Source organism: Rhinatrema bivittatum, chromosome 3 (genome assembly GCF_901001135.1).
Source record: "Rhinatrema bivittatum chromosome 3, aRhiBiv1.1, whole genome shotgun sequence".
NCBI classification, from domain to species: Eukaryota; Metazoa; Chordata; class Amphibia; order Gymnophiona; family Rhinatrematidae; genus Rhinatrema; species Rhinatrema bivittatum.
The window spans coordinates 155608-180154 of NC_042617.1; the positions used below are offsets into that span (position 1 = coordinate 155608).

At 47.8% G+C, this 24547-nt stretch overlaps 1 protein-coding gene across 2 annotated transcripts in view; it reads left to right on the plus strand.

The window, feature by feature from the left end:
• The window catches only part of RPL7L1 (ribosomal protein L7 like 1), a 97841-nt gene that overhangs the window by 20945 nt on the left and 52349 nt on the right, over nucleotides 1-24547 (plus strand). For both annotated transcript variants that reach the window (XM_029592776.1, XM_029592777.1), the window contains exon 4: nucleotides 16509-16646. In XM_029592776.1, coding sequence (XP_029448636.1) covers nucleotides 16509-16646 — 138 coding nt within the window. The remainder of the gene's footprint in view (nucleotides 1-16508; nucleotides 16647-24547) is intronic.

Sequence of the window (24547 nt, forward strand, 5' to 3'; positions counted from 1 at the left end):
CGCACTCAAAATTCGAATTTTTGGAAATTTCCTTTTTTCTTGACAGCTGATGAGAAATTTCGTGAACACTTACTTAAAAGTTGGGCAGATTATGTAGCTTTTAATGAGAAGCAGGCCATATCCCCAGTTCTTTTTTGGTATACCGCCAAGGCAGTGCTAAGAGGGGATATTATTTCCTACATGTCACACAGGAAAAAATCCATGAATCATAGGCTTCTGTCTTTGACTTTGCAGCTTAAGCAGGCACGTACACGATTAGCAAAGCACAATACAGCAGAGAATAGAGCCTACTATCATACAGTCCAAGGAGAGCTAAACACCTTATTGCATCAGAGAGCACGTAAAAGTATTTTGTTTTTTCAATACAAGCTATATCAGCATAGCAACAAAACTGGGAAGTTATTGGCCAATCTAGTGAAGTCAGCGCGGGGTTCCTGTCATATTCTCGCCATACGATCATGTACCGGGCGCTTACATACAGATCGCAAAGACATACTTCATTGCTTTCGAGATTTTTTTAGTGACCTGTATACAGCTGAGGGTTGGAATAAGGATGCTTGTGAGCAGTTTTGTTCTAAATTTAAACTCCCTCAGCTAACACTGGAACAAAAGGATTATTTGAATAGACAGATATCGTTGGAAGAAATACACTTGGTGATTCAACAGGCGAAAAGGTTCAAGGCTCTGGGGCCTGATGGATATGGGGCAGAATTTTATAAATGCTTGATGGACCAGGTGGTTAATCCGTTGGCGCAATCATTTTCGGCCATGCTGGAAACTGGTTCCTTCCCGAACCACGAAAATCGGGCACATGTGACCCTCATCCCCAAACCAGGGAAAGGTCCATTATCACCAGATTCATACCGGCCTATATCTCTGTTAAATTTTGACCATAAGATATTTGCTAAGGTAATGGCAGATAGGTTGGCGACCGTGCTCCCCTTTCTGGTTGGAGAAGACCAGGTGGGGTTTGTCCGGAAGCGCCACGCCCTTACTAACATCCGGAAAATTTTAGCTGCCATGACAATGTGTCAATATTCAGACACTCCCTTTTTGGCCATTAGCTTTGATGCAGAAAAGGCCTTTGATAGGGTGGAATGGCCCTACTTATTTCATGTGCTGCAGTTGATGGGTTTTGAAGGTCTATTTCTTCAGGCGATACATCTTTTATATTCCAACCCGGAAGCGATTATCTTGGCCAATGGATCACATTCGGAAGTCTTCTATGTCACTCGAGGTACACGACAGGGTTGTCCGTTATCCCCGTTGTTGTTTATTCTCCAATTGGAGCCTTTACTTTTAGCTATTCAGCTTACTAAAGAGGTGAGGGGAGTCCATTTTCAATCCACTCTTTTTAAGTATGCGGCGTTCGCAGATGACATGCTGGTTTTTTTGACGGACCCGCTCTTATCCTTGCGGTGGCTCCTACAACTTATTTGGACATTTGGGACATTCTCAGGTCTGCATCTTAATATGAGTAAATCTAAGGCCTTGGCAAGTCCAGCGACGTTGCAGCAGGAATGGGTGGGGGATTTTCCTTTGCAGTGGGCGGTAGACTCCCTTAAGTACCTCGGTATCGTTATCTCTCAGGATCTTTCTAGGCTTTATGCACTGAATGTTCATCCTCTGCTACAGAGTACTCATGACCGACTGCGAGCTTGGGCGGATCTCCCCCTTTCTTTAGGGGGTAGAGTTCAGTTGTTTAAGATGGTGATTTTGCCCAAGTGGCTTTACTTCCTTCAAAACCTGCCTCTCATTTTACGTCGGGCGGAGTTACTACAATTGGATAAGATTCAAAGGCGTTTCTTCTGGCGGGGTGGGAAGGCACGTATTCCCTTGGTTTGGATGCGTATGCCCTGGGGGAGGGGTGGACTAGGAGTTCCGGATTTTGCGTTATACCATTTGGCAGGGAATCTTCGGTTAATTAGAGACTGGATTTTGGGAACCTCCACGTATCTGAATTTGCTGGTGGATCAAGCCTGGGCTAATCCTTATGCGTTGACCTCAGTTTTGTAAGCCCCGTCAGCTAGATTAAATACTTTTCTGGTACATAATGTGCTTGCCAAACCTCTTCGCCAAACATGGGTTAAATGCACGCTCTTGTTAAAGATAGACCGGGTATGTACTTATCTTTTACCCATTCAAGGGAATCCTGATTTTCTCCCCGGATTGCACACTATTCCCTTTCAAAGATGGGGTAAATTGGGAATTACACACGTGGGTCATGTGAGCACAGAGGGTAAACTTTTCTCTTTGGTGGAATTGCAGGACACTTATGGTGTTTCAGCCAAGGAGGTGTTCCCATACTTGCAACTCCAACACTATATTGCTTCCCTACCACAAATGAGTGACCAAGTAAGTGTCCCTTCGTAACATCACAGCAAACTTACTATTAGATCAGGCGCAGCCTTCGTCTCTTTCTCAACACTATCATTTGCTCAAACAATTAACTCTCAAGGACACATGCTCTATTTTGGTGGAATCAGGATGGGGTATTTGTGTTAACATCTGCTATTATTAATGCGTGTTTTCGGCGTATCTCTCAACTCTCAGTCAATATGTACTATCACAGAATGCAGTATAAATTTATCCGTCGCAGTTATATATCTACGCAAGAGGCTTTTCACTCAAAAATAGCAACTTCGCCTCATTGCCCACGTTGTGGCTCAGCAGGGGGCTCGCTATCGCATGCGTTTTGGGCGTGCCCGCGGATTCAGCCCTTTTGGCAGAAGGTGGTTCGGTACCTGGAATCCGTATTGGAGTTACCCATTCCCCTCTCCTATTATTGGTTACTTTTTGGCTGCATTTCGCCTTTGAAGGTGAGAGTTCTGGGATCCCGTTTGTTCATCCAAAAAGCTTGTTTAGCTGCTAAAAGGACTATACTTACCCATTGGAGAGAAGCTACAAGTCCATCTTATTGGGCGTGGCGTAACAGCCTACACCATATGATGCAAATGGAAGCGTCTATAATGCGCATTACACCACGACAGAAGAAGAAATTTCTGGACGTCTGGGGTCCGTATTTGCAGAGACTTCCACATCGTGTACGCAGTTTGATAGTGAATCAGTGACTGTGCTTAAGGTGATTACCACTCAAAGGTTTGGGCGTTTTCCGAACGAGGATTCGGACAATGGATGGCAGAGAGACTCATGGGGGGCGGGAGTAACAGGGTTGGGGTATATGGTACCATTAGATATAACTGTTTGTAAGTTTGGGGACAATTCCGGAATTGGAAGTCCTCTGTTTGTTGTATTTACATATGGAAAATCAATAAAAATTGTTTTAACATAATGCTGTGGACCCTTGAGCTGGTTCGAGAGCTGGTGTATCCACAGAGGGGAGGCCCTCTGTGGTTCTCGTAGCCGGGAGGCGGCACAGGACCAGGAGACCTGAGAGGGAGATTTAACTATACTAGCCCTCATTCCCTTCAGATTGAGCCCTTGGGTGCCGGGGCCGGCAGGACTTAGGCGAAGGCCTCCTGACGGAGGGAAGTCGAGTAGGATGTCCGGGTCGAGGCTGGCGGAAGTCCAGAAGAATGAGGACGGTCCAGGAGTCGAGGCAGGCAGCAATGGTGCAGCATGAGAAACCAGGCCATAAGACTGTGCAGGCAGAAGACAAGCAGGAGCCGGAGAACACACCAAAGGGCAAGACGGGCAGAAGACTGAAGAATCAGGATACAGGCCAAAGTCAGAACCGAGGAGACAAACCGAAGGCAGGAAGCAGGAGAAGGAGCGGAACCAGGAGCGAGGCGGACGTGAGGAAGAAGTCTGCATCTGAAGCCATGTGGGAGGTGCACTGCAGTAGTGCCTGGGAGTGGCCTGCCCCGCGCGGCCAGGGAGAGAAGCGGAAGCCGGCGTCTGCTGGCCGAGGTAAGGGAACCTGTCTGCAGCGATCCATGGCCGGGATTCCAAACATATACATTATAGCATCGTGAACAGCCGACCTTACATAATTGTCATAAGAACATAAGAAAATGCCATACTGGGTCAGACCAAGGGTCCAAAAAGCCCAGCATCCTGTTTCCAACAGTGGCCAATCCAGGCCATAAGAACCTGGCAAGTGCCCCAAAACTAAGTCTATTCCATGTTACCATTGCTAATGGCAGTGGCTATTCTCTAGGTGAACTTAATAGCAGGTAATGGACTTTTCCTCCAAGAACTTATCCAATCCTTTTTTAAACACGGCTATACTAACTGCACTAACCACATCCTCTGGCAACAAATTCCAGAGTTTAATTGTGCGTTGAGTAAAAAAGAACTTCTCCGATTAGTTTTAAATGTGCCCCATGCTAACTTCATGGAGTGCCCCGTAGTCTTTCTATTATCCGAAAGAGTAAATAACCTATTCACATCTACCCGTTCTAGACCTCTCATGATTTTAAACACCTCTATCATATCCCCCCTCAGTCGTCTCTTCTCCAAGCTGAAAAGTCCTAACCTCTTTAGTCTTTCCTCATAGGGGAGCTGTTCCATTCCCCTTATCATTTTGGTAGCCCTTCTCTGTACCTTCTCCATCGCAATTATATCTTTTTTGAGATGCGGCGACCAGAATTGTACACAGTATTCAAGGTGCGGTCTCACCATGGAGCGATAGAGGCATTATGACATTTTCCGTTTTGTTCACCATTCCCTTTCTAATAATTCCCAACATTCTGTTTGCTTTTTTGACTGCCGCAGCACACTGAACCGACGATTTCAATGTGTTATCCACTATGACACCTAGATCTCTTTCTTGGGTTGTAGCACCTAATATGGAACCCAACATTGTGTAATTATAGCATGGGTTATTTTTCCCTATATGCATCACCTTGCACTTATCCACATTAAATTTCATCTGCCATTTGGATGCCCAATTTTCCAGTCTTACAAGGTCTTCCTGCAATTTATCACAATCTGCTTGTGATTTAACTACGCTGAACAATTTTGTGTCATCTGCAAATTTGATTGTCTCACTCGTCGTATTTCTTTCCAGAGCATTTATAAATATATTAAAAAGTAAGGGTCCCAATACAGATCCCTGAGGCACTCCACTGATCACTCCCTTCCACTGAGAAAATTGTCAATTTAATCCTACTCTCTGTTTTCTGTCTTTTAGCCAGTTTGCAATCCATGAAAGGACATCGCCTCCTATCCCATGACTTTTTACTTTTCCTAGAAGCCTCTCATGAGGAACTTTGTCAAACGCCTTCTGAAAATCCAAGTATACTACATCTACTGGTTCACCTTTATCCACATGTTTATTAACTCCTTCAAAAATGTAAAGCAGATTTGTGAGGCAAGACTTGCCTTGGGTAAAGCCATGCTGACTTTGTTCCATTAAACCATGTCTTTCTATATGTTCTGTGATTTTGATGTTTAGAACACTTTCCACTATTTTTCCTGGCACTGAAGTCAGGCTAACCGGTCTGTAGTTTCCTGGATCGCCCCTGGAGCCCTTTTTAAATATTTGGGTTATATTTACTATCCTCCAGTCTTCAGGTACAATGGATGATTTTAATGATAGGTTACAAATTTTTACTAATAGGTCTGAAATTTCATTTTTTAGTTCCTTCAGAACTCTGGGGTGTATACCATCCGGTCCAGGTGATTTACTACTCTTCAGTTTGTCAATCAGGCCTACCACATCTTCTAGGTTCACCGTGATTTGATTCAGTCCATCTGAATCATTACCCATGAAACCCTTCTCCATCATGGGCATAGTGGATATTAAACCAAATAGAAGGTAGGTAAAGCAGTAAACTACAGTAATACTGCTATTATACAAGCCTGTAGTGACACTCAACCAAGAACAAAGCCTACAACCAGTAAATAGGTACTCACATAATCATATTCTAGTATTTCCGGGTGCATTGCATGACTACTCCCCTTTTAGACATCCCTTCATAGGCTTCTTCATCTTCCAATGCAGAAAATGCATTATGAAATGGTAACTGGGGGAGAATGTCTCTTCATCACAGGCCTTATTCTACCACAGTCCACTGTAATCCAGTTATTCCTTGATATCTGACTTCTCTGAGGGAGTGGGGAAGTTGGGTGTCTCAGAATCACAGGTCTTGTTCTGTCAGAGCCCACTGTAAACCATTTATTCCTGTGTTTCTTAATCCTCTATGAGAGTTGGGAGAGAGATTCTGGATGCTGCAAGGAAGGGGAGGTTATTTGAAAACTGGACAATTCCACTTTCAGATAAGTTGGCTCCTCTTTCATTGCAGACAGCTGGAGGCAAATTGTCTAGTCCTTAATGGTTAGGCCTTGGAACATAAGCACCATGATTGTTACACTGAATAAGACATTTTGCAAGTCCATGTGACATGATGGAGTGGTAGGACATGTTCCTGATCAGCTTCAGGTTCCCTCCTCTCATCTTTGGTGTTTAACTCCGTTAATTTTATAATTTTCCTGCTCCTGCCTCTGTGATCCAATGTTGGGTTATTTACTTACTAAAGCACGTTAATTTTTCAACCTTTATATGGCCTCAAAGCCGCAGTGAAAAGAAAAGGACAGGAACCAAATGGTGAGCTCCAAGATGACTGCTTCCTCGTCCGCACCACCATCCCCAATAGCTCGCGGCCCAGGAGAGGCTGATGTAGCGGTCACAGTTGTGGCCGTGCTGGACGGTAAATTTGAGAAAATTTATAGCAGGTTTGATGAGAGATTTATTCTGTTGGCTGACTCTACGATGATCATGTACCTCAATTGGAGGCAGAGATTGAATCCCTCAAACGCGATCGAGATCAACAAGCTAATATATTGAATGATTTGGAAAATCGATCCCGTTGAGGGGATCTCAGATTTATTGGCATACTGGAAAGTATTCACGATAACTATCTTGCATCAGCGTTGGAGGAATGGCTGCCTCGCACTTTTCAGCTGGATCTGCAGCTGCATGGCATCCTGTGCATTGAAAGAGCCCATTGCTTACGTATCCGAAGTGACGAGATCTTGTCCCCGTCTAGTAATTGCCAAGTTCTTAAACTCTGCACACAAGATGGACGTTTTGCAGACTTACCTGAAGAATCTGAATGTGGCGTTTGAATGGGAGCATATTTTAATTTTTCCTGACTTTTCTGCCGTAGTAGCGGCCCGAAGGAAAGCCTTTGTGCCAATTTGTGTCAGCTTAGTGGAGAAAACGATTGCTGAGGGGGGATATGATAGAGGTCTTTAAGATCATGAAAGGTCTTGAATGAGTAGATGTGAATCGGTTATTTACATTTTCGGATAATAGAAGGACTAGGGGGCACTCCATGAAGTTAGCATGGGGCACATTTAAGACTAATCGGAGAAAATTCTTTCACTCAACGCACAATTAAACTCTGGAATTTGTTGCCAGAGGACATGGTTAGTGCAGTTGGTGTAGCTGTGTTTAGAAAAGGATTGGATAAGTTCTTGGAGGAGAAGTCCATTACCTGCTATTAATTAAGTTCACTTAGAAAATAGCCACTGCCATTAGCAACAGTAACATGGAATAGACTTAGTGTTTGGTACTTGCCAGGTTCTTATGGCCTGGATTGGCCACTGTTGGAAACAGGATGCTGGGCTTGATGGACCCTTGGTCTGACCCAGCATGGCAATTTCCTATGTTCTTATGTTAAATTCAGGAAAAAGTAAAAGACCTGGCTCTTTAAGCAGGCATTCCCAGCATAATCCTCCCTGCTCCTCCACACTATCTCCCTTTTATTTATTCTTATTTTATGCTGTACTACTTTAATTAATGTTATAATGTTTGCTACATTTATTCTCTGCTATATACTTACATAATGTTATACTCCCTGTTATTGCCACTACCTAAGTTTATTGCTCCTATTGCCTTTTTCCTTGTTTAGTTCCCCCCCCCCCCCCCTTGTTATGGCTCCCCTGTCCCAGTTCTCTGTATTTCTCTTAGGTCGGTGTAAACAGATAAGATGTACCCACGAATGTCGGTATAAAAAGTTGTTACATAAAATAAACGTTCTGACAAAACTGAGTTAACAAAGACATTAAAGTCCTTGTCTATGAAATAGTGGATTAATCTCCTGCGTTTTTGAGCTTTTTGCAATCGGACGGGATACGCTGAGAGCACCTTGACTCTGTTTTCCTTTTTCTTGTTGAGACTGTTAATTGGTTACTTAATACTTTACCCTGTGAAACTCGTTGATTGACATCCCTTTTGTTGAGCAGTCACAGACAGTCATTTTGGTGACAGCAGTGACATTCATCTGTTATTAAGCCTTTGGTGAAGGACTTTGTGGCAGAACTTAGAATTTGGAGATTCTGCATTTCCACATGAAGACCGAGGAAGGACACAAGCGGGAAGAGAGATTTCTATCATCTGGATAATGCAATGTGAAAGGATTATTTGTTTTTCTTTCCTTATGTTTGTTGTTTCTTGTATTTCATACTTATGTTTTGCTGGGAGGAGGGAATCTCACACATAGATGACGGTCTCTTGCCCTATGTGTGGGTGGTTTCACAAGCAGGATTGGACACTTGGGAATTTGGGGGGGGGGGGGATGGGGGTCAGTATATGGGGTAGGCAAAGTTGTTTTAAGCTTTGGGAAGTTATTTTTGGTTAAGAGGGGAAGTAGTCTAGGACTTGTATTTAAAGTGTGTCCCTTTCGGAAGGGTGCAACTAAGCTTCAGCTCATGGGGAATGATTCTGAGTTTAGGCTGGGAAGCTCAGAATATAAAGTTAAGAGACAGAATGTGACCCTAGGATGTAATCCTTGCTGAGTTGAGACAATGTCTCACACTTCTGTTAGGTATGCCTCCTGGTTTAACATTTTACAAGCTTTGCAGCGCCAAAAGATGCATATGTCTTTTTTACAGGAAACACATTTGAATGAGGCTGAACATAAAAAGCTGCGTCAAATGTGGGTGGGAGAAGTCAATTCATCTCAGTCTGCTAATAAGACAGCAGGAAGGGCTGTAGTAATTGGAGTTTTATTCGACCAGTTGGTCATGATTTGTAATGTCTATGGTCCTAACTCCTATACCCATTCTTTTTTATACTAGAACATAAGAAATTGCCATGCACACTGAGCCGAGGATTTTAAAGTATTATCCACTATGAGGCCTAGATCTTTTTCCTGGGTGGTAGCACCTAATATGGAACCTAACATCGTGTAACTACAGCAAGGGTTATTTTTCCCTATGTGCATCACCTTGCACTTGTCCACATTAAATTTCATCTGCCATTTGGATGCCCAATCTTCCAGTCTTGCAAGGTCCTCCTGTAATGTATCACAATCCGCTTGTGATTTAACTACTCTGAATAATTTTGTATTGTCCACGAACTTGATAACCTCACTCATCGTATTCCTTTCCAGATCATTTATAAACATTGAAAAGCACCGGTCCAAGTACTGATCCCTGAGGGCATTCCATGGTTTTACCACTTTCCACTGAGAAAATTGACCTTTTAATCCTTCTCTGATTCCTGTCTTTTAACCAGTTTGTAATCCATGAAAGGACATCGCCTCCTATCCCATGACATTTTAGTTTTCTTAGAAGCCTCTCATGGGCTCTTTATCAAACTCCTTCTGAAAATCCAAATACACTACATCTACCGGTTCACCTTTATCCACATGTTTATTAACCCCTTCAAAAAAATGAAGCAGATTTGTTAGGCAAGACTTCCCTTGGATAAATCCATGTTGACTGTGTTCCATTAAACCATGTCTTTCTATATGCTCTGTGATTTTGATCTTTAGAATAGTTTCCACTAATTTTTCCTGGCACTGAAGTCTGTAGTTTCCCGGATCGCCCCTGGAACCTTTTTAAATATTGGGGTTACATTGTCCACCCTTCAGTCTTCAGGTACAATGGATGATTTTAATGATAGGTTACAAATTTTAACTAATAGATCTGAAATTTCATTTTTTAGTTCCTTCAGTACCCTAGAATGCATACCATCTGGTCTAGGTGATTTGCTACTCTTATTTTGTCAGTCTGGCCTACTACATCTTCCAGGTTCACAGTGATTTGGTCAAGTTCATCTGACTCATCACCCTTGAAAACCATCTACGGAACTGGTATCTCCCCAACATCCTCATTAGTAAACACAAAAGCAAAGAATTGATTTAGTCTTTCTGCAATGGCCTTATCTTCCCTAAGAGCCCCTTTAAACCCTCGGTCATCTAATGGTCCAACCGACTCCCTCACAGGTTTCTTGCTTCAGACATATTTTAAAAAGTTTTTATTTCCTAGCATGTAGCAGATGGACTCAGGACTAATGGATATAGTGTTTTCCTGATAGCAGTTGGAGAAGGAGTCGGCACTACATATACCCCTGCAGGAAGCTCTGCTCTTCAGTATTTCTCCGTCTCCTTAGCAGTTTGGGACTCTACACACGCTTGCTCAGCGTTAGGAAATCCAAACCAAAGAAGAGAGAAAATTCAAAATCCTACATCTACAAGATGAGCCCCGCTCTCCTACAGTGATACCTAAGGGTCCCTCCCCCAGATGGGAATTCCTGAGGTGATTTCCAAGATCCCTCAGAGGTAAGCCTCGGTCCAGCAGCAGCTTCCCGGCATGGACTTAGCCCCCAGGAGGGAGCGGCTGAGAGGCAGTGGGTGCAAGACAGAGCGTGGCGGTGAAGGTATTTCTCTCTCCCCCCGCAGTCGGAGACAGCCTGGCACAAGACCGGGAAGTGCCGTGACAAGGTAAGGTAGAAAACCTTCTAAAGTCTCTGGTCTCTGAGGCTCGGATAGCCACACAGATCGCCTGTTGGCGTCAGTCCCATTGGGTTGAACAGCCCCGTCCAGGCTAGACCCTGATCCGGCTCAAGGATCCTCCCACGTGGAGACCCTCCAGGGGGGCCACCATCTTAATTGCGTGGTTGCCGGTGCCATTTCCCCCCCTTGATCGCCGTACTGCCTGCCTAACTGAGCCGTGCGCACAGCGGCGAGCCGGGCACATAACGTACGTATGCGCACAGCGGCACGCACATAGGTGCCGTGCACACAGCGAGGCGTATGAGGGTGCCAGGCGCATAGTGCCATACTCAACAGCACCGGGCGCACAAGTTCGGCTGTGCATACAGCGGTGCGCGCATCCCCGTAAGCATACATACCGGCCTACACGCACACCCAGAGCGCATATCTACGCCTCCCGGCACACAAATATAAACACAGACTGGTTTTGAACCCCACTACCCGCACAAACCATGGCACCACTGGCCAAGAAAGCTAAAGCACAAGCCCTCTGCCCAGCCTGCCACATAAGAGCTGCGCAACAGGAAGAGGCTACTGCCCTGTGCCTACAGTGTGAGACGGCTCTGGGGAACCAGGCAAGGTGTTGTTCCCTCCCCGCCCCCCCCCCCTTCCCAGCCAGTACAGGAATCCGGATCCTATGATAGTACCCTGGACCTCTCTATCCCCAGCTCGGCCCTCCAGACGGGGCCCTCGGGGAATGCCGCTGGGTTCAATATAGACCCAGGAACCTTTTCCTGGGTGGAATTCTTTAAAGGTCTGCAAACCTTTGCACAGGCGCAATCGGCAACACCGATGCCACAGCCTCTTCTAGAGGACCCAAACCTCCCAGGCCCTTCTCAGCCTCCCAGAGATGTTCCTCCCCCGGACAAAAGCCTAACCTTAGAGGATACGGACACCTCGGAGGAAGACCAAGACTCCCTGGAGGAAGGGGATATCCCTCCAGGAATAGAACCATACCGAACCATGATGCGTTTCTTCTCCAAGGACGAGCTACCAGACCTCATGTCCCTCAGCCTGAAGGAGCTGGCCATCCCAGACACAAATGCCACAGCAGAGCCAAAGACGAACCCTCTTCTGGTCAGGCTCCGTCAGGCTTCACGCCATTTCCCATTGCTGCAAGCCATACAACAGCTGATCGACCTGGAATGGAAAGCTCCGAAGGCCAGTTTCAAGGGAGGACGGGCCCTAGAAGCCCTATATCCACTGGAAACCTCAGCCAAAGATCTCGTGGTGTTTCCCAAAGTGGACGCCATGGTCTGCACAGCCACAAAGCGCACCACCATTCCACTCGAAGGAGGAACGGCACTCAAGGATGCCCAAGACAGACGTCAGGAGTCCATCCTTAAACAGTCATTTGAGGCAGCAGCTATGTCACTGCAGATCGCTGCCTACTGTGCCGTGGTGACATGCGCATGCTTGTCACAGGCCAGGAACTCAACCACGCCCGTTGAAACATTAGAACCAGCAATATCCTTCCTCACGGATGCGACTTCCGATCTGGTGCGCAGTTCAGCCAGGGGCATCTCATTCATTGTAGCAGCCAGAAGGCAACTCTGGCTCCAAAGCTGGTCAGCCGATGCGACTTCAAGACAAAACTCACGAGAATGCCGTTTCAAGGAACCCTCCTGTTCGAAAGCGAACTGGAGAAGTTAGCCGACAAATGGGGTAAAATTCCAGTACCTCAGCTACTGGATGACAAGATCAAGAGAAGCCAATGCCTCTCTCCCCGAACATCCAGGGGCAGAGAATCACAGCATTTCAGACCGTACCAGAATACATACCAAGCACCTCGCCCCGCAGGCAGGGGTCAGTCCTTTCGGAACAAACACAAAAAGAAGGGAGCCGGCTCAGGTCCAGGCCCTAGCTGCACCCCACAATGAGAATCAACAGACCCATACACAGGAAGAAGCCATAGGGGGCAGGCTCGCCCGATTCTACCAAAGATGGATCGAGATAACATCAGATAAGTGGGTCCTAACCATCATTCGAGAGGGATAAGAACATAAGAAAATGCCATACTGGGTCAGACCAAGGGTCCATCAAGCCCAGCATCCTGTCTCCAACAGTGGCCAATCCAGGCCCTAAGAACCTGGCAAGTACCCATGGACTTGCCAGTACCCATGGACTTGCCAGTACCCATGGACTTCCACAACATCCCTCCAGACAAATTTGTGAAATCTCCCTGCCATTCCCCCTCCAAGAGGACGGCAGTGGGAAACCACACTAACCAGATTGCTCACCTTAAAGGCTATAACACCGGTGCCCATGCACCAATGAAATACTGGACAGTATTCCATCTATTTTATCGTCCCCAAGAAAGAGGGAACGTACCGGCCCATCTTGGACCTCAAGTCGGTCAACCGCTACCTGAGGGTACCACACTTCCACATGGAAACCCTACGCTCAGTCAGAAGGGGTGGTACAGCTGGGAGAATTTCTGACCTCCCTGGACCTGTCTGAAGCCTATCTGCACATTCCGGTTCATTATAATCATCATCACTTCCTACACTTCACGGACCTGGACCATCACTACCAGTTCAGAGTGCTACCCTTCGGTCTAGCTATATCCCCTCGGACGTTCACCAAAATCATGGTCGTAGTGGTGGCGACACTGAGGAAAGAAGGAATCCTCGTTCATCCATATCTGGACGATTGGCTGATCAGGGCAAAATCACCAGAGGAAAGTCATCAGACGACCACCAGAGTCAAGAATCTCCTGGAGAACCTCGGATGGGTAGTCAACGCAACCAAGAGCTGTCTGCAGTCCTCCCAATCTCTGGAATACCTGGGAGTCCAGTTCGACACCCAACAGGACAAGGTCATTCTTCCCCCTACAAGGAGAAGGAAATTGATGAATCAGTTGAGAACTGTTGAACGGGGCTCGCCCCACAGTATGGGACTACCTCCTAGTCCTCGGACTCATGTCATCAACCCTAGAAGTCATACTATGGGCAAGGGCCCACATGCGACCACTACAACGTTCCCTACTGTCACGAAAGAACCCGATGTCCTATGTCTACACCATCCACCTCCAGTTACCGGCAGACTGAAGCGTAGGCAGCGAATCTGTCAGTCATGTCGGACAGTGCCACAACAGTGGCCTACATCAATCGACAGGGAGGAACCAGAAGCCAACAGGTGTCCCTGGAAATAGATCCCCTAATGGCGTGAGTGGAAGCAAACCTACAAGGGATCTCGGCCGCCCACATCGTGGGAAAAGACATTGTCGCAGCGGATTACCTCAGCATGGAAAGTCTAGACCCAGGGGAGTGGAGACTGTCAACCACAGCGTTTCAGTTAGTAATAGACCACTGGGGAACTCCAGCCATGGATCTTCTGGCACCCCGGTCCAACGCCCAAGTCCCCAAGTTCTTCAGCCGCAGATGAGAACCACAATCCCAGGGGATCGATGCCCTTGTCCAGACCTGACCACAGAAAGACCTGCTGTAAGCCTTTCCTTCATGGCCACTACTGGGCAGGATCATCCGTAAGATAGAACACCACAGGGGGTAGTACTTCTGGTGGCCCTGGACTGGCCAAGAAGGCCGTGGTACGCAGACATGCGAAAACTCCTGGAGGGGAACCCTCTGTGTCTACCTCCACACAGGGACCTGCTCCAGCAAGGACCGATCCTCCACGAAGACCCAACTAGATTCTCGCTTACAGTCTGGCCATTGAGAGGGCTTGCCTGAAGAAGAGTGGATACTCGGGGGCAGTGATTGACACCTTTCGCCGAGCATGCAAGTTTTCCACATCCTTAACCTACATACGAATATGGAGAATATTCGAAGCCTGGTGTGAAGACCGTGGCATCCTTCCGCGGACAGTCAAAATTCCCATGATCCTGGAATTTCTGCAGGATGGCTTGAAGGGGTTGTCTCTCAACTCCATCAAGGTTCAACTGGCTGCGCTGGCCTGCTTCAGAGCCAAAGTGGTCGGCATCAGTCTATCTTTTCATCCAGATGCCTCCCACTTCCTGAGAGGGGTCAAGCAAATACGACCTCCTCTAAAGTGGCCGGTACCCCCTATGGAATCTCAATCTAGTACTCAACTTCCTATCGGGAGCTTCTTTTAGACCTTCACGCGGTCTGTCCCTACGGCTCCTGACCTTGAAGACTGCATTCCTAGTGACAATATGTGCTTCTCTGAACTTCAAGCACTATCCTGTCGGGAACCGTTCCTCAGATTCACATCGGGATCCATACAGCTACGCCCTGTACCCTCCTTCCTTCCAAAGGTGGTTTCTCATTTCCATCTAAACCAAACCATCTTGCTGCCATCTCCAGACGAGCATAAGGACTCGGAAGACTCATGCCTCCTTCGCCATTTTAACGTCAGCAGACTCCTAGGCTGATACGTGGAAAGATCAGAATCCGTACGAAAGACGGACCACCTATTCGTCCTTCACAGCGGGAAGAAACAAGGAGAAATGGCCTTGCGGGCAACCATAGCCCGCTGGATCAAAGAAGTAATCAAGGCGGCCTACGTAGAGGCAGGAAAGCCTCCGCCTCTACAAGTCAAGGCCCATTCCACCAGAACCCAGGCAGTGTCCTGGGCAGAAATCAAAATGCTGTCACCCACTGAGATCTGTAGGGCGGCGACATGGTCCTCCATTCACACCTTCTCGAGGTTCTACTGCCTGGATGTTCAGGCCCGGGAGGACACAGTTCCGGAGTAGCTTTTGTACATTCCATTGGTCCTGAGTCCATCTGCTACACGCTAGGAAATGGAGAAATTACTTACCTGATAATTTTGTTTTCTTTAGTGTAGACAGATGGACTCAGTATCCCGCCCACGGCTGCTTCAAAATATGGAAACATCGGATGACAATCCCCGAGAGCAAGACAAGCACTGGTAAGCCACGCTTATCTCTAGTTAGGACACCCATAGTTACCAAGTGTCTGCATTTCTCAGTTGAGTGCACTGGTGGTCTCCAGCTAAAATTCACGTCAACCAGTTCAAGTTAATCAAGTTATTCAAACACACATATATCCACAATTGCTTTTCGAGGAGAATACTGAAGAGCAGAGCTTCCTGCAGGGGTATATGTAGTGCTGACGTCCGATTGAAATCTGACTCCGTCTCCCATCTTCTATCAGGAGAGCACAATACCCATTGGTCCTGAGTCCATTTGTCTACACTAAGGAAAACGAAATTATTAGGTAAGTAATTTCTCCATTGCATATGTAAACAGAGTTTTCCCCTAGATAGGATGAATTATCCATACTGAATACCCACCTAGCTAGACTTAGCTCTAAAATCGACTTAGGAGATTCATGAGGCGACATCCGAGCAGGAATTCCCGCACATGCTCAGTCAAGCAAAAGCTATTTGGTGCCACCAGATGTCATCACCTACATGTTGGGATAGATAGTCAAATGCTACTTAGTCGGATAAGTGACTTATCTGTCTAAATAGCCATATAAGGCAGTGGGTTAGCTGGATTGGTAGCGATATTGTGCCTTATCCGGATAAGTTAACTGGATACATTAGACAAGGCCCATAGCCGGTCTAAAGTTAGCCGGATAAGCTTATCCGGGTACATTCAATGGCATTATCATGCTGTTGAATATCCTGTGAAAGTTAGCCAGATAAGTCTTATCTGGGTAGCCTGCGTTGCCAGTTAGCTTTAGATATTGGCCTCTTATGATTATTTCATCCTGCTTTCTATGGAAAACACTGTTTATGGTAAGCAAACTTGCTTTTCTTTTTCTTTTTTTTTTTTTTTTTTTTTAATTCAAAATTGTTGGGAAATGTACATATTTGGTACCAATTGATCAAGCCCATATTCTTCTGAACCCTTCTCATGTTTTCTCTCAGGATTAAGGGGGTGAGTCCCAAGGTACGAAGAGTGATTGAAGTACTGCGTTTGCAAAAGATTTTCACTGGAGTATTTGTGAAGCTGAATAAAACCTCAGTAAAGATGCTGCAGATAGTGGAACCCTATGTCGCCTGGGGGTAAGTCTTTCTGTGGTGCCAGGGTATCGGGATGCGTGAAGGGGAGAGGTGGTTTCGGTGGTGCTGGGATAGTAGATAAGTCCATCGGGCAAGATTCACCCAACCATAGACTTAGTGTTTGGGTACTTGCCAGGTTCTTATGGCCTGGATTGGCCACTGTTGGAAACAGGATGCTGGGCTTGATGGACCCTTGGTCTGACTCAGTATGGCATGTTCATATATGATATGCACTTACTTGATTAAAGCTGTTGTGTTGCTCTCTGGGAACTCATGATGATGACGTGAAATAAAAAAATGGATGTTTCCACTGCTGTTACCATCCCTTGCTCCTGCGTGTGGATAGCGATTGGTCCCCAGTTAGCTATACATGCGTGAAGTACGGCAATCTGGGGACCAATCGCTATCCAGTAACGCTTCTCTTCTGAGGTGAACTTTGGCCCTGGCAGGATGACAACTGTGCCTTCCGGGAACTAGCTCTGCCCGCGCGGCAGGCGCAAGGGGCGGTAACAGCAGTGGAACCACCCAGTTTTTATTCCACGTCATCACCATGAGTTCCCAGAGAGCAAACGCAGCAGCTTTAATCAAGTAATTGCAGTGAAGAGCACCACTTTATGCCTTAACCACACTTTCAAGTTTAGAGCAAGAATTAATGCAAAGCTTCATGATGGAGTATGTCCGTGCATGGCGAGTGAAATTCAGCAAATACAAACCACTTTCACAGCCTAGAAAACGAATTTGCGATATTTGTGAGGAATGAGTGCAAAGTGACATTTTTTTCCACTACACGCAGTAGATACTGCCATCTTTATACAAATGGGGAATCTTAAATCCATTTATACCATCTGGATGACTGAGCCCCTGATGCAGCTGGCAAGGCGAAACTCGGCCAGAGTCGGGCAGTCTTACTTTTAGTTTGGATCAATTGGAATAAATATTTCACTTTCCGAGGCAACGGTCTTGTTTTGTTTTTTTTTCACATCTGTGGCTACGGTTGACCAACTTCCACTTTGGTTTTTTTGGAGCTTCTTTGTTTGTTCCTTCATGCACAATGAGGTGCAGATGAGCCCAGTTTTATTGGTGGCATTTGCGGTTTTTTTTCACGGTACCAGGTTAGCTGTCGGCTGGCAAAGGGGAGCCTCTTATGGCAAAAATGGTGGGGTTTGGTGTCTTCCCGGAGGTCTGACCCCCTTTGCTTGGAACCACAGCAGGGGGCTGGAGCAAAGATCGCTGCTGCTTGTGGGTTCATTCGGGGTCTGCTAGTATTTGTGTTTGCCCTGCAGTCTGGATTACGCAGTCACTATATCTTAGGTAAAACTATGACAAGCTATATTTTTCTGTATAATATATGTAGAAAATCAAACTACCACTTACGAGGATGCTAGTAAAAATACAGTAAACAAATGAGCGTCCTCGTAAGTGGTAGTTTGATTTTCTGCATATATTATACAGAAAAATATAGCTTGTCATAGTTTTATATATAGATTATATATTATCTATATATATATATGTATTTAGATAATATATATAGATAGATAGATAATATAGATATATCATAAGGCTTTGGAATAACTGAATGGAATGGCAGTTGCTATCCTTAAGGGACCCATGGGGTATCCTGCACAGAGTGGCAGAAACTACCACTAGAAGCTGTTGTAATGTTTACAACCCCCATTACAGAAATGACTTGTAAAAGCGGTGAAGAGGCAGTGAAACGCTTATTGACATCTCACATAAGAAGTCATTATTCTTGTTCCCCTAAGTTTTTCATTTTTGGATCATAGGCAGCCTTTATAATTACTAACGTTATAACATGACATTCCCTGTACGTACCAGGATCAGTGCAGACAGTGGGTTATCTCCCCTTCCAGCAGATGGAGTCAGAGAGAACTTTGAAGGATGCTTCCTTATAAGGCAGTGCACCCTCTACTAATCCTCTGTATTCCCTGTACGTACCAGGATCAGTGCAGACAGTGGGTTATCTCCCCTTCCAGCAGATGGAGTCAGAGAGAATTTGAAGGATGCTTCCTTATAAGGCAGTGCACCCTCTACTAATCCTCTGTATTCCCTGTACGTACCAGGATCAGTGCAGACAGTGGATTATCTCTCCCTTCCAGCAGATGGAGTCAGACAGAACTTTGAAGGATGCTTCCTTATAAGGTAGTGCACCCTCTACTAATCCTCAGTATTCCCTGTACGTACCAGGATCAGTCCAGACCGTGGATTATCTCCCCCTTCCAGCAGATGGAGTCAGATAGAATTTTGAAGGATGCTTCCTTATAAGGTAGTGCACCCTCTACTAATCCTCTGTATTCCCTGTACGTACCAGGATCAGTCCAGACAGTGGGTTATCTCCCCTTCCAGCAGATGGAGTCAGATAGAACTTTGAAGGATGCTTCCTTATAAGGTAGTGCACCCTCTACTAATCCTCAGAATTCCCTTTATGTACCAGGATCAGTGCAGACAGTGGGTTATCTCCCCTTCCAGCAGATGGAGTCAGAGAGAACTTTGAAGGATGCTTCCTTATAAGGTAGTGCACCCTCTACTAATCCTCAGTATTCCCTATACGTACCAGGATCAGTGCAGACAGTGGGTTATCTCCCCCTTCCAGCAGATGGAGTCAGAGAGAACTTTGAAGGATGCTTCCTTATAAGGTAGTGCACCCTCTACTAATCCTCTGTATTCCCTGTACGTACCAGGATCAGTCCAGACAGTGGATTATCTCTCCCTTCCAGCAGATGGAGTCAGAGAGAACTTTGAAGGATGCTTCCTTATAAGGTAGTGCACCCTCTACTAATCCTCAGTATTCCCTGTACGTAGCAGGATCAGTGCAGACAGTGGGTTATCTCCCCCTTCCAGCAGATGGAGTCAGAGAGAACTTTGAAGGATGCTTCATTATAAGGTAGTGCACCCTCTACTAATCCTCAGTATTCCCTGTACGTACCAGGATCAGTGCAGACAGTGGGTTGTCTCCCCCTTCCAGCAGATGGAGTCAGACAAAGCTTCTGAGGGTGCTGACATATCAACCAGTGCACCCTCCCTAGATCCTCAGTATCTTTCTGACTCCAGCAGATAGGAGTAGGGGAACTGTGTGCTTCCCCTGTTTGGACTTTTCTCCACAATTCTATTTTTTCTTCTTCTGTTCTCAAGGTTGGATCAAGTTTGTTTGGGGAAAGAAAAAAAAAAAGAGTTTTTTAAGAAAGTTAGAAGCTCTGTGTGGGAGTTTTCTCATCGCTTGCAAGCAGTGCTGTGTGGGCACCTTCCCTTCCCCCATCCCTCCTTCGGTGGGGTAAGTGGCTCTTTCGGGCTTTTCTGTTATTTTTCTCCTGTTTCCTCCTACAGGTTCTAGCCTCTTTACTGTTAGGGCGGTGGATGCTGGTGGTGCCAAGTCCCGAGACGCGCATTCCCCGGGGCCGCCTCAGCAGAGAGGCACATTCCTCTGCTGTCACTTGCCGGGGATAAGGGTACAGCGGAGGCGTCTTTCCCGCTCCCCGCGGCGCTCTTCGTTTGTCGGCTCCGAGCAGCTCTCCTCCTTCCCCCCCCCGGTAGCCTCCGAGCATGCTGTGGTCCCGCTGCTCGGCGTGCGGCGGCCCGGGGTCGCGAGGGTCACACGAGGGTCTTTGTGAAAGGTGCCTCCCTGGTGGGGAGGACACCTCCCTGCCGCGGAATAAAGCTTTTTCGCGTGCTCGAGCACGCCGTGGACTACGGGAGCCGGCCCCCGGCTTTCAGCGGGAACGGTGGCCATTTTGGAAGCCGGGGACAAGGTGCAGCAGCCATCAGGAGATGCAGGGGAGGATTTCTTTGACATACCCCCGCTGATGCTTACCCCGGTTCCTTTGCTAGCTCTCCCGGTACCCCCGGGGGCTCCCCCCCCCCCCCCCCGTGTTCTCGGCGGAGTTCATTGTGCTTATGCATAATGCTTACCTGCAGCGCCTGGAGAATCCTAGGGTTTCCGGGTTCCAGCCACTACCAGCCAAGGCTCCCCGGCTATCGGAGACACCCATGGGAGCCCAGGGCACTTCGGGGGGGGGCACCAGGGCCGGACCAGGGGGCACCCAGGATACATGTTGCCCTCCCCTCGGGGGGAGGGGCAGCCCCTCTCCCGGATCCGGGGGGAGATCCGCCGTCTTCACTTGCGGATGATCCGCTCCTCGCTAAGCAACTGGAAGGAGATGATCCGCGGGTCCTTCACATCTTTCAAAAGGAGGAGCTAGAGGACCTAATCCCTCATATCCTGCAGGAGCTGGACCTCAAGCCTCCCCTAGACCCCCTCAGTCACTCTCTCCTCCCCCCCTCCTCTCAGTCACTCTCTCCTCCCCCCCTCCTCTCAGTCACTCTGTCCTCCCTCCCTCCCCTCAGTCACTCTCTCCTCCTTCCCCCCAGTCACTCTCTCCTTCTTCCCTCCCCTCAGTCACTCTCTCCTCCTTCCCTCCCCTCCGTCACTCTCTCCTCCCTCCCTCCCCTCAGTCACTCTCTCCTCCTTCCCTCCCCTCCGTCACTCTCTCCCTCCCTCCCTCCCCTCAGTCACTTCCCCCTCCCCCCCTCCCCTCAGTCACTCTCTCCTCCCTCCCTCCCCTCAGTCACTTCCCCCCTCCCCTCAGTAACTCTCTCCTTCCTCCCTCCCCTCAGTCACTTCCCCCCTCCCCTCAGTCACTCTCTCCTCCCTCCCCTCAGTCACTCTCTCCTAGCCTCCCCCTCAGTCACTCTCTCCTCCTCCCCCCCTCCCCTCAGTCACTCTCCTCTCTCCGCCTCCCTCCCCTCTCCTCAGTCACTTCCCCCCTCCCCTCAGTCACTCTCTCCTCCCTCCCTCCCTCCAGTCACTCTATCCTCCTTCCCCTCAGTCGCTCTCTCCTCTCTCCCTCTCCTCAGTCACTCTCTCCTCCCTCCCTCCCCCCAGTCACTCCCCACCACCGCTACTACTCCTTGCTGCCGCCGCTATTGCTCCTCCCAGCGTCATTTTTTTTTTTTTGCAGGCACGCTCTGCTCTGACCGACGTGCTCGCCCACGCATGCGCCGTAGAGCTGCTCTCTATGGCACATTTGCGGGCCGTCGGTCAGAGCCCAGATGGAGCAGACGGAAGATCTCGGGGGGGGGGGTTCCCTTCCCTCCCTCCCCTCCCTCCCTCACGCGCGCTGCCGCCGCTACTGCTCCTCGCCGCCATAAGTTTGATTTGTCTGCGAGTCAGATTCAGCCATCGAAAGAGCCACACCTGGCTCGCAAGCCATTGTTTCCCAAGCCCTGGTGTAGACAGATGAACTCAGCATCCCGCCCAGGAATGGCAGCAAGGAATTGCCCATGAAGTGAATCTAGATTCCAAGAGGTTATAGGTAAGCCATCACCTAATCCCTAGATCAGGGCATCTATCATTTTATTTATTTAAAATCTTTTCTATACCATCGTTAAGTCATATACCATCACAACGGTTTACAATAAGGCACAAATATTAATGTTAAAAAAGAAAGGAAAAATGGAAAGTGAATAGTACGTTATAAGTTTATAAAAAGTGCCGTCAGGGTTCCGGTCACAGAAAATTTCAATATAAAGACTATTTGATGAGTGACCTATGTCTTGTCCATTTAATACATGTGTCCTAGTTAATTTACATATAAATCTCTTGTTTTTTTATCTAAGGTTAACAGTGACTCTTAAAATAACAAATAAGCACCTAGGGTGTAAATGCTGAGTGCTGATGTTATGTTGCTGCTTTACTTACTTTCTTTATCTCCGTTCTCTTTATAAAAAGCCTGTTTGAATAGCCAGGTTTTTACATTTCCTTTATATAGTTTGACATTTCCGGCATTTGGACGCGCGTTTTCGATGCGCTAGCTTTACCCCTTATTCAGTAAGAGGTAATAGCGCGTCAAACGCGCATGCAACCCCCCCCCCCCCCCCCCCCCGAGACTAATAGCACCCGCAACATGCAAATGCACGCTGATGTCCTTATTAGTCATTCCTGCGCAATACAGTAAGTAAAATGTGCAAGCCAAGCCACACATTTTACTTTAAGAAATTAGCGACTACCCAAAGGTCGGCGTTAATTTCTGCCGGCGCCAGGGAAGTGCACAGAAAAGCAGTAAAAACTGCTTTTCTGTGCACCCTCCGACTTAATATCATGGCGATATTAAGTCAGAAGTCCCGAAAGTTAAAAATAATAAAAAAAAAAAAAAGTAAAATGGGCTCGCGGGTTGAAAACCGGACGCTCAATTTTGCCGGCGTCCGGTTTCCGAACCCGTGGCTGTCAGCGGGTTTGAGAACCAACGCCGGCAAAATTGAGCATCGGCTGTCAAACCTGCTGACAGCCGCCGCTTCCGTCAAAAAAAGAGAAGCTAGGGACGCGCTAGTGTCTGTAGCGCCTCTTTTTACCGCGGGCCCTAATTTAAATAAATTAAGTTACTGAATCACGTGCACAGGAAAGCAGGCGCTCGCCCGCTCTCCCCCGTGGTTTACTGTATCAGCCCGTATGTTAAGTAATACCAAACGGCTCAAAACGGACACTTCCAACGCTCAGCATGTAGGATGAGTCTTAGGTCCCTTCAATCATGGAGGCTTTAAGAGTTCCAGGGAGGCAGTCAAACTTTATAAAATACAGAAGGGGAAGAGATGGAGGCAAAGTTAATTAAAACAAAGCCGCGCGCCCCTTTGGCGACGCGCCGGAGGCGACTGCGCGCCTCAACTGGAACAATTTTGTAGGCCCTAGGGCGTCACCCTCAGATGACGTCAGTCACAGGAAATGGCAGGCAGAAACCCTGTCGAGGCCGGGAAATCAACCGCTCCTCCGGAAGGCTGCCTGTTCTCCTTTCACCTCCTCCTTCTCTCCCACCTCCTATGCGCATAAAATTTTAAGCGCGAGCCAACAGAACATAGTTACCGCCGCCAATGGCTCTGGAGCCAATAAACAAAGTGCGCTGCTTGTCATATTAGGGCAGGGGTCAGGAACCTTTTTGGCTGAGAGAGCCATGAACGCCACATATTTTAAAATGTAATTCCATGAGAGCCATACAATATGTTTAAAACTAAATACAAGTAATTATGTGCATTTTATGTAAGACCAACACTTTTAAAGTACAATAAGTCTCTGAATTCTTTTTAATAACGTTGTTATGCTGTTGCTAACCAATGATGAATAAAGTACTTCTTACCATTAATGTGACTTCTCAGTCACTCCCCGCCGCCGCTACTGCTCCTCGCCGCTGCCCTCGCCGCTGCCACTGCTCCTCCCTCCCCCTCAGTCGCTCTCTCCTCCTCCCCCTCCCCTCAGTCGCTCTCTCCTCCTCCTCCCCCTCCCCTCAGTCGCTCTCTCCTCCCTCCCTCCCCTCAGTCGCTCTCTCCTCCCTCCCTCCCCACCCCTCAGCCACTTCCTCCTCCCCTCAGTCACTCTCTCCTCCCTCCCTCCCCTCCCCTCAGCCACTTCCTCCTCCCTTCAGTCACTCTCTCCCCCCTCCCCTGAGTCACTCCTCGCTACTGCTCCTCGCCGCTGCCCCTCGCCGCCTCTACTGCTCCTCCCAGCGCCATTTTTTTTTTGCAGGCACGCTCTGCTCTGACCGACGTGCTCGCCCATGCATGCGCCGTAGAGCTGCTCTCTACGGCGCATTTGCGGGCCGTCGGTCAGAGCCCAGATAGAGCAGACGGAAGATCTCGGGGGGGGGGGGAGGTTTCCCTTCCCTCCCCTCCCCTCCCTCCCTCACGCGCGCCGCCGCCCCTCGCCGCCGCCGACGCTACTGCTCCTCGCCGCCATAAGCCCATAAGTTTGATTTGTCTGCGAGCCAGATGCAGCCATCGAAAGAGCCACATCTGGCTCGCGAGCCATTGGTTCCCGACCCCTGTATTAGGGCTTCACAGTCTGACCTGGATTTCCACTTATGTCATAACTGTGAGGAAGCCCAGGGAGAGTTGGCCTCCCCGGA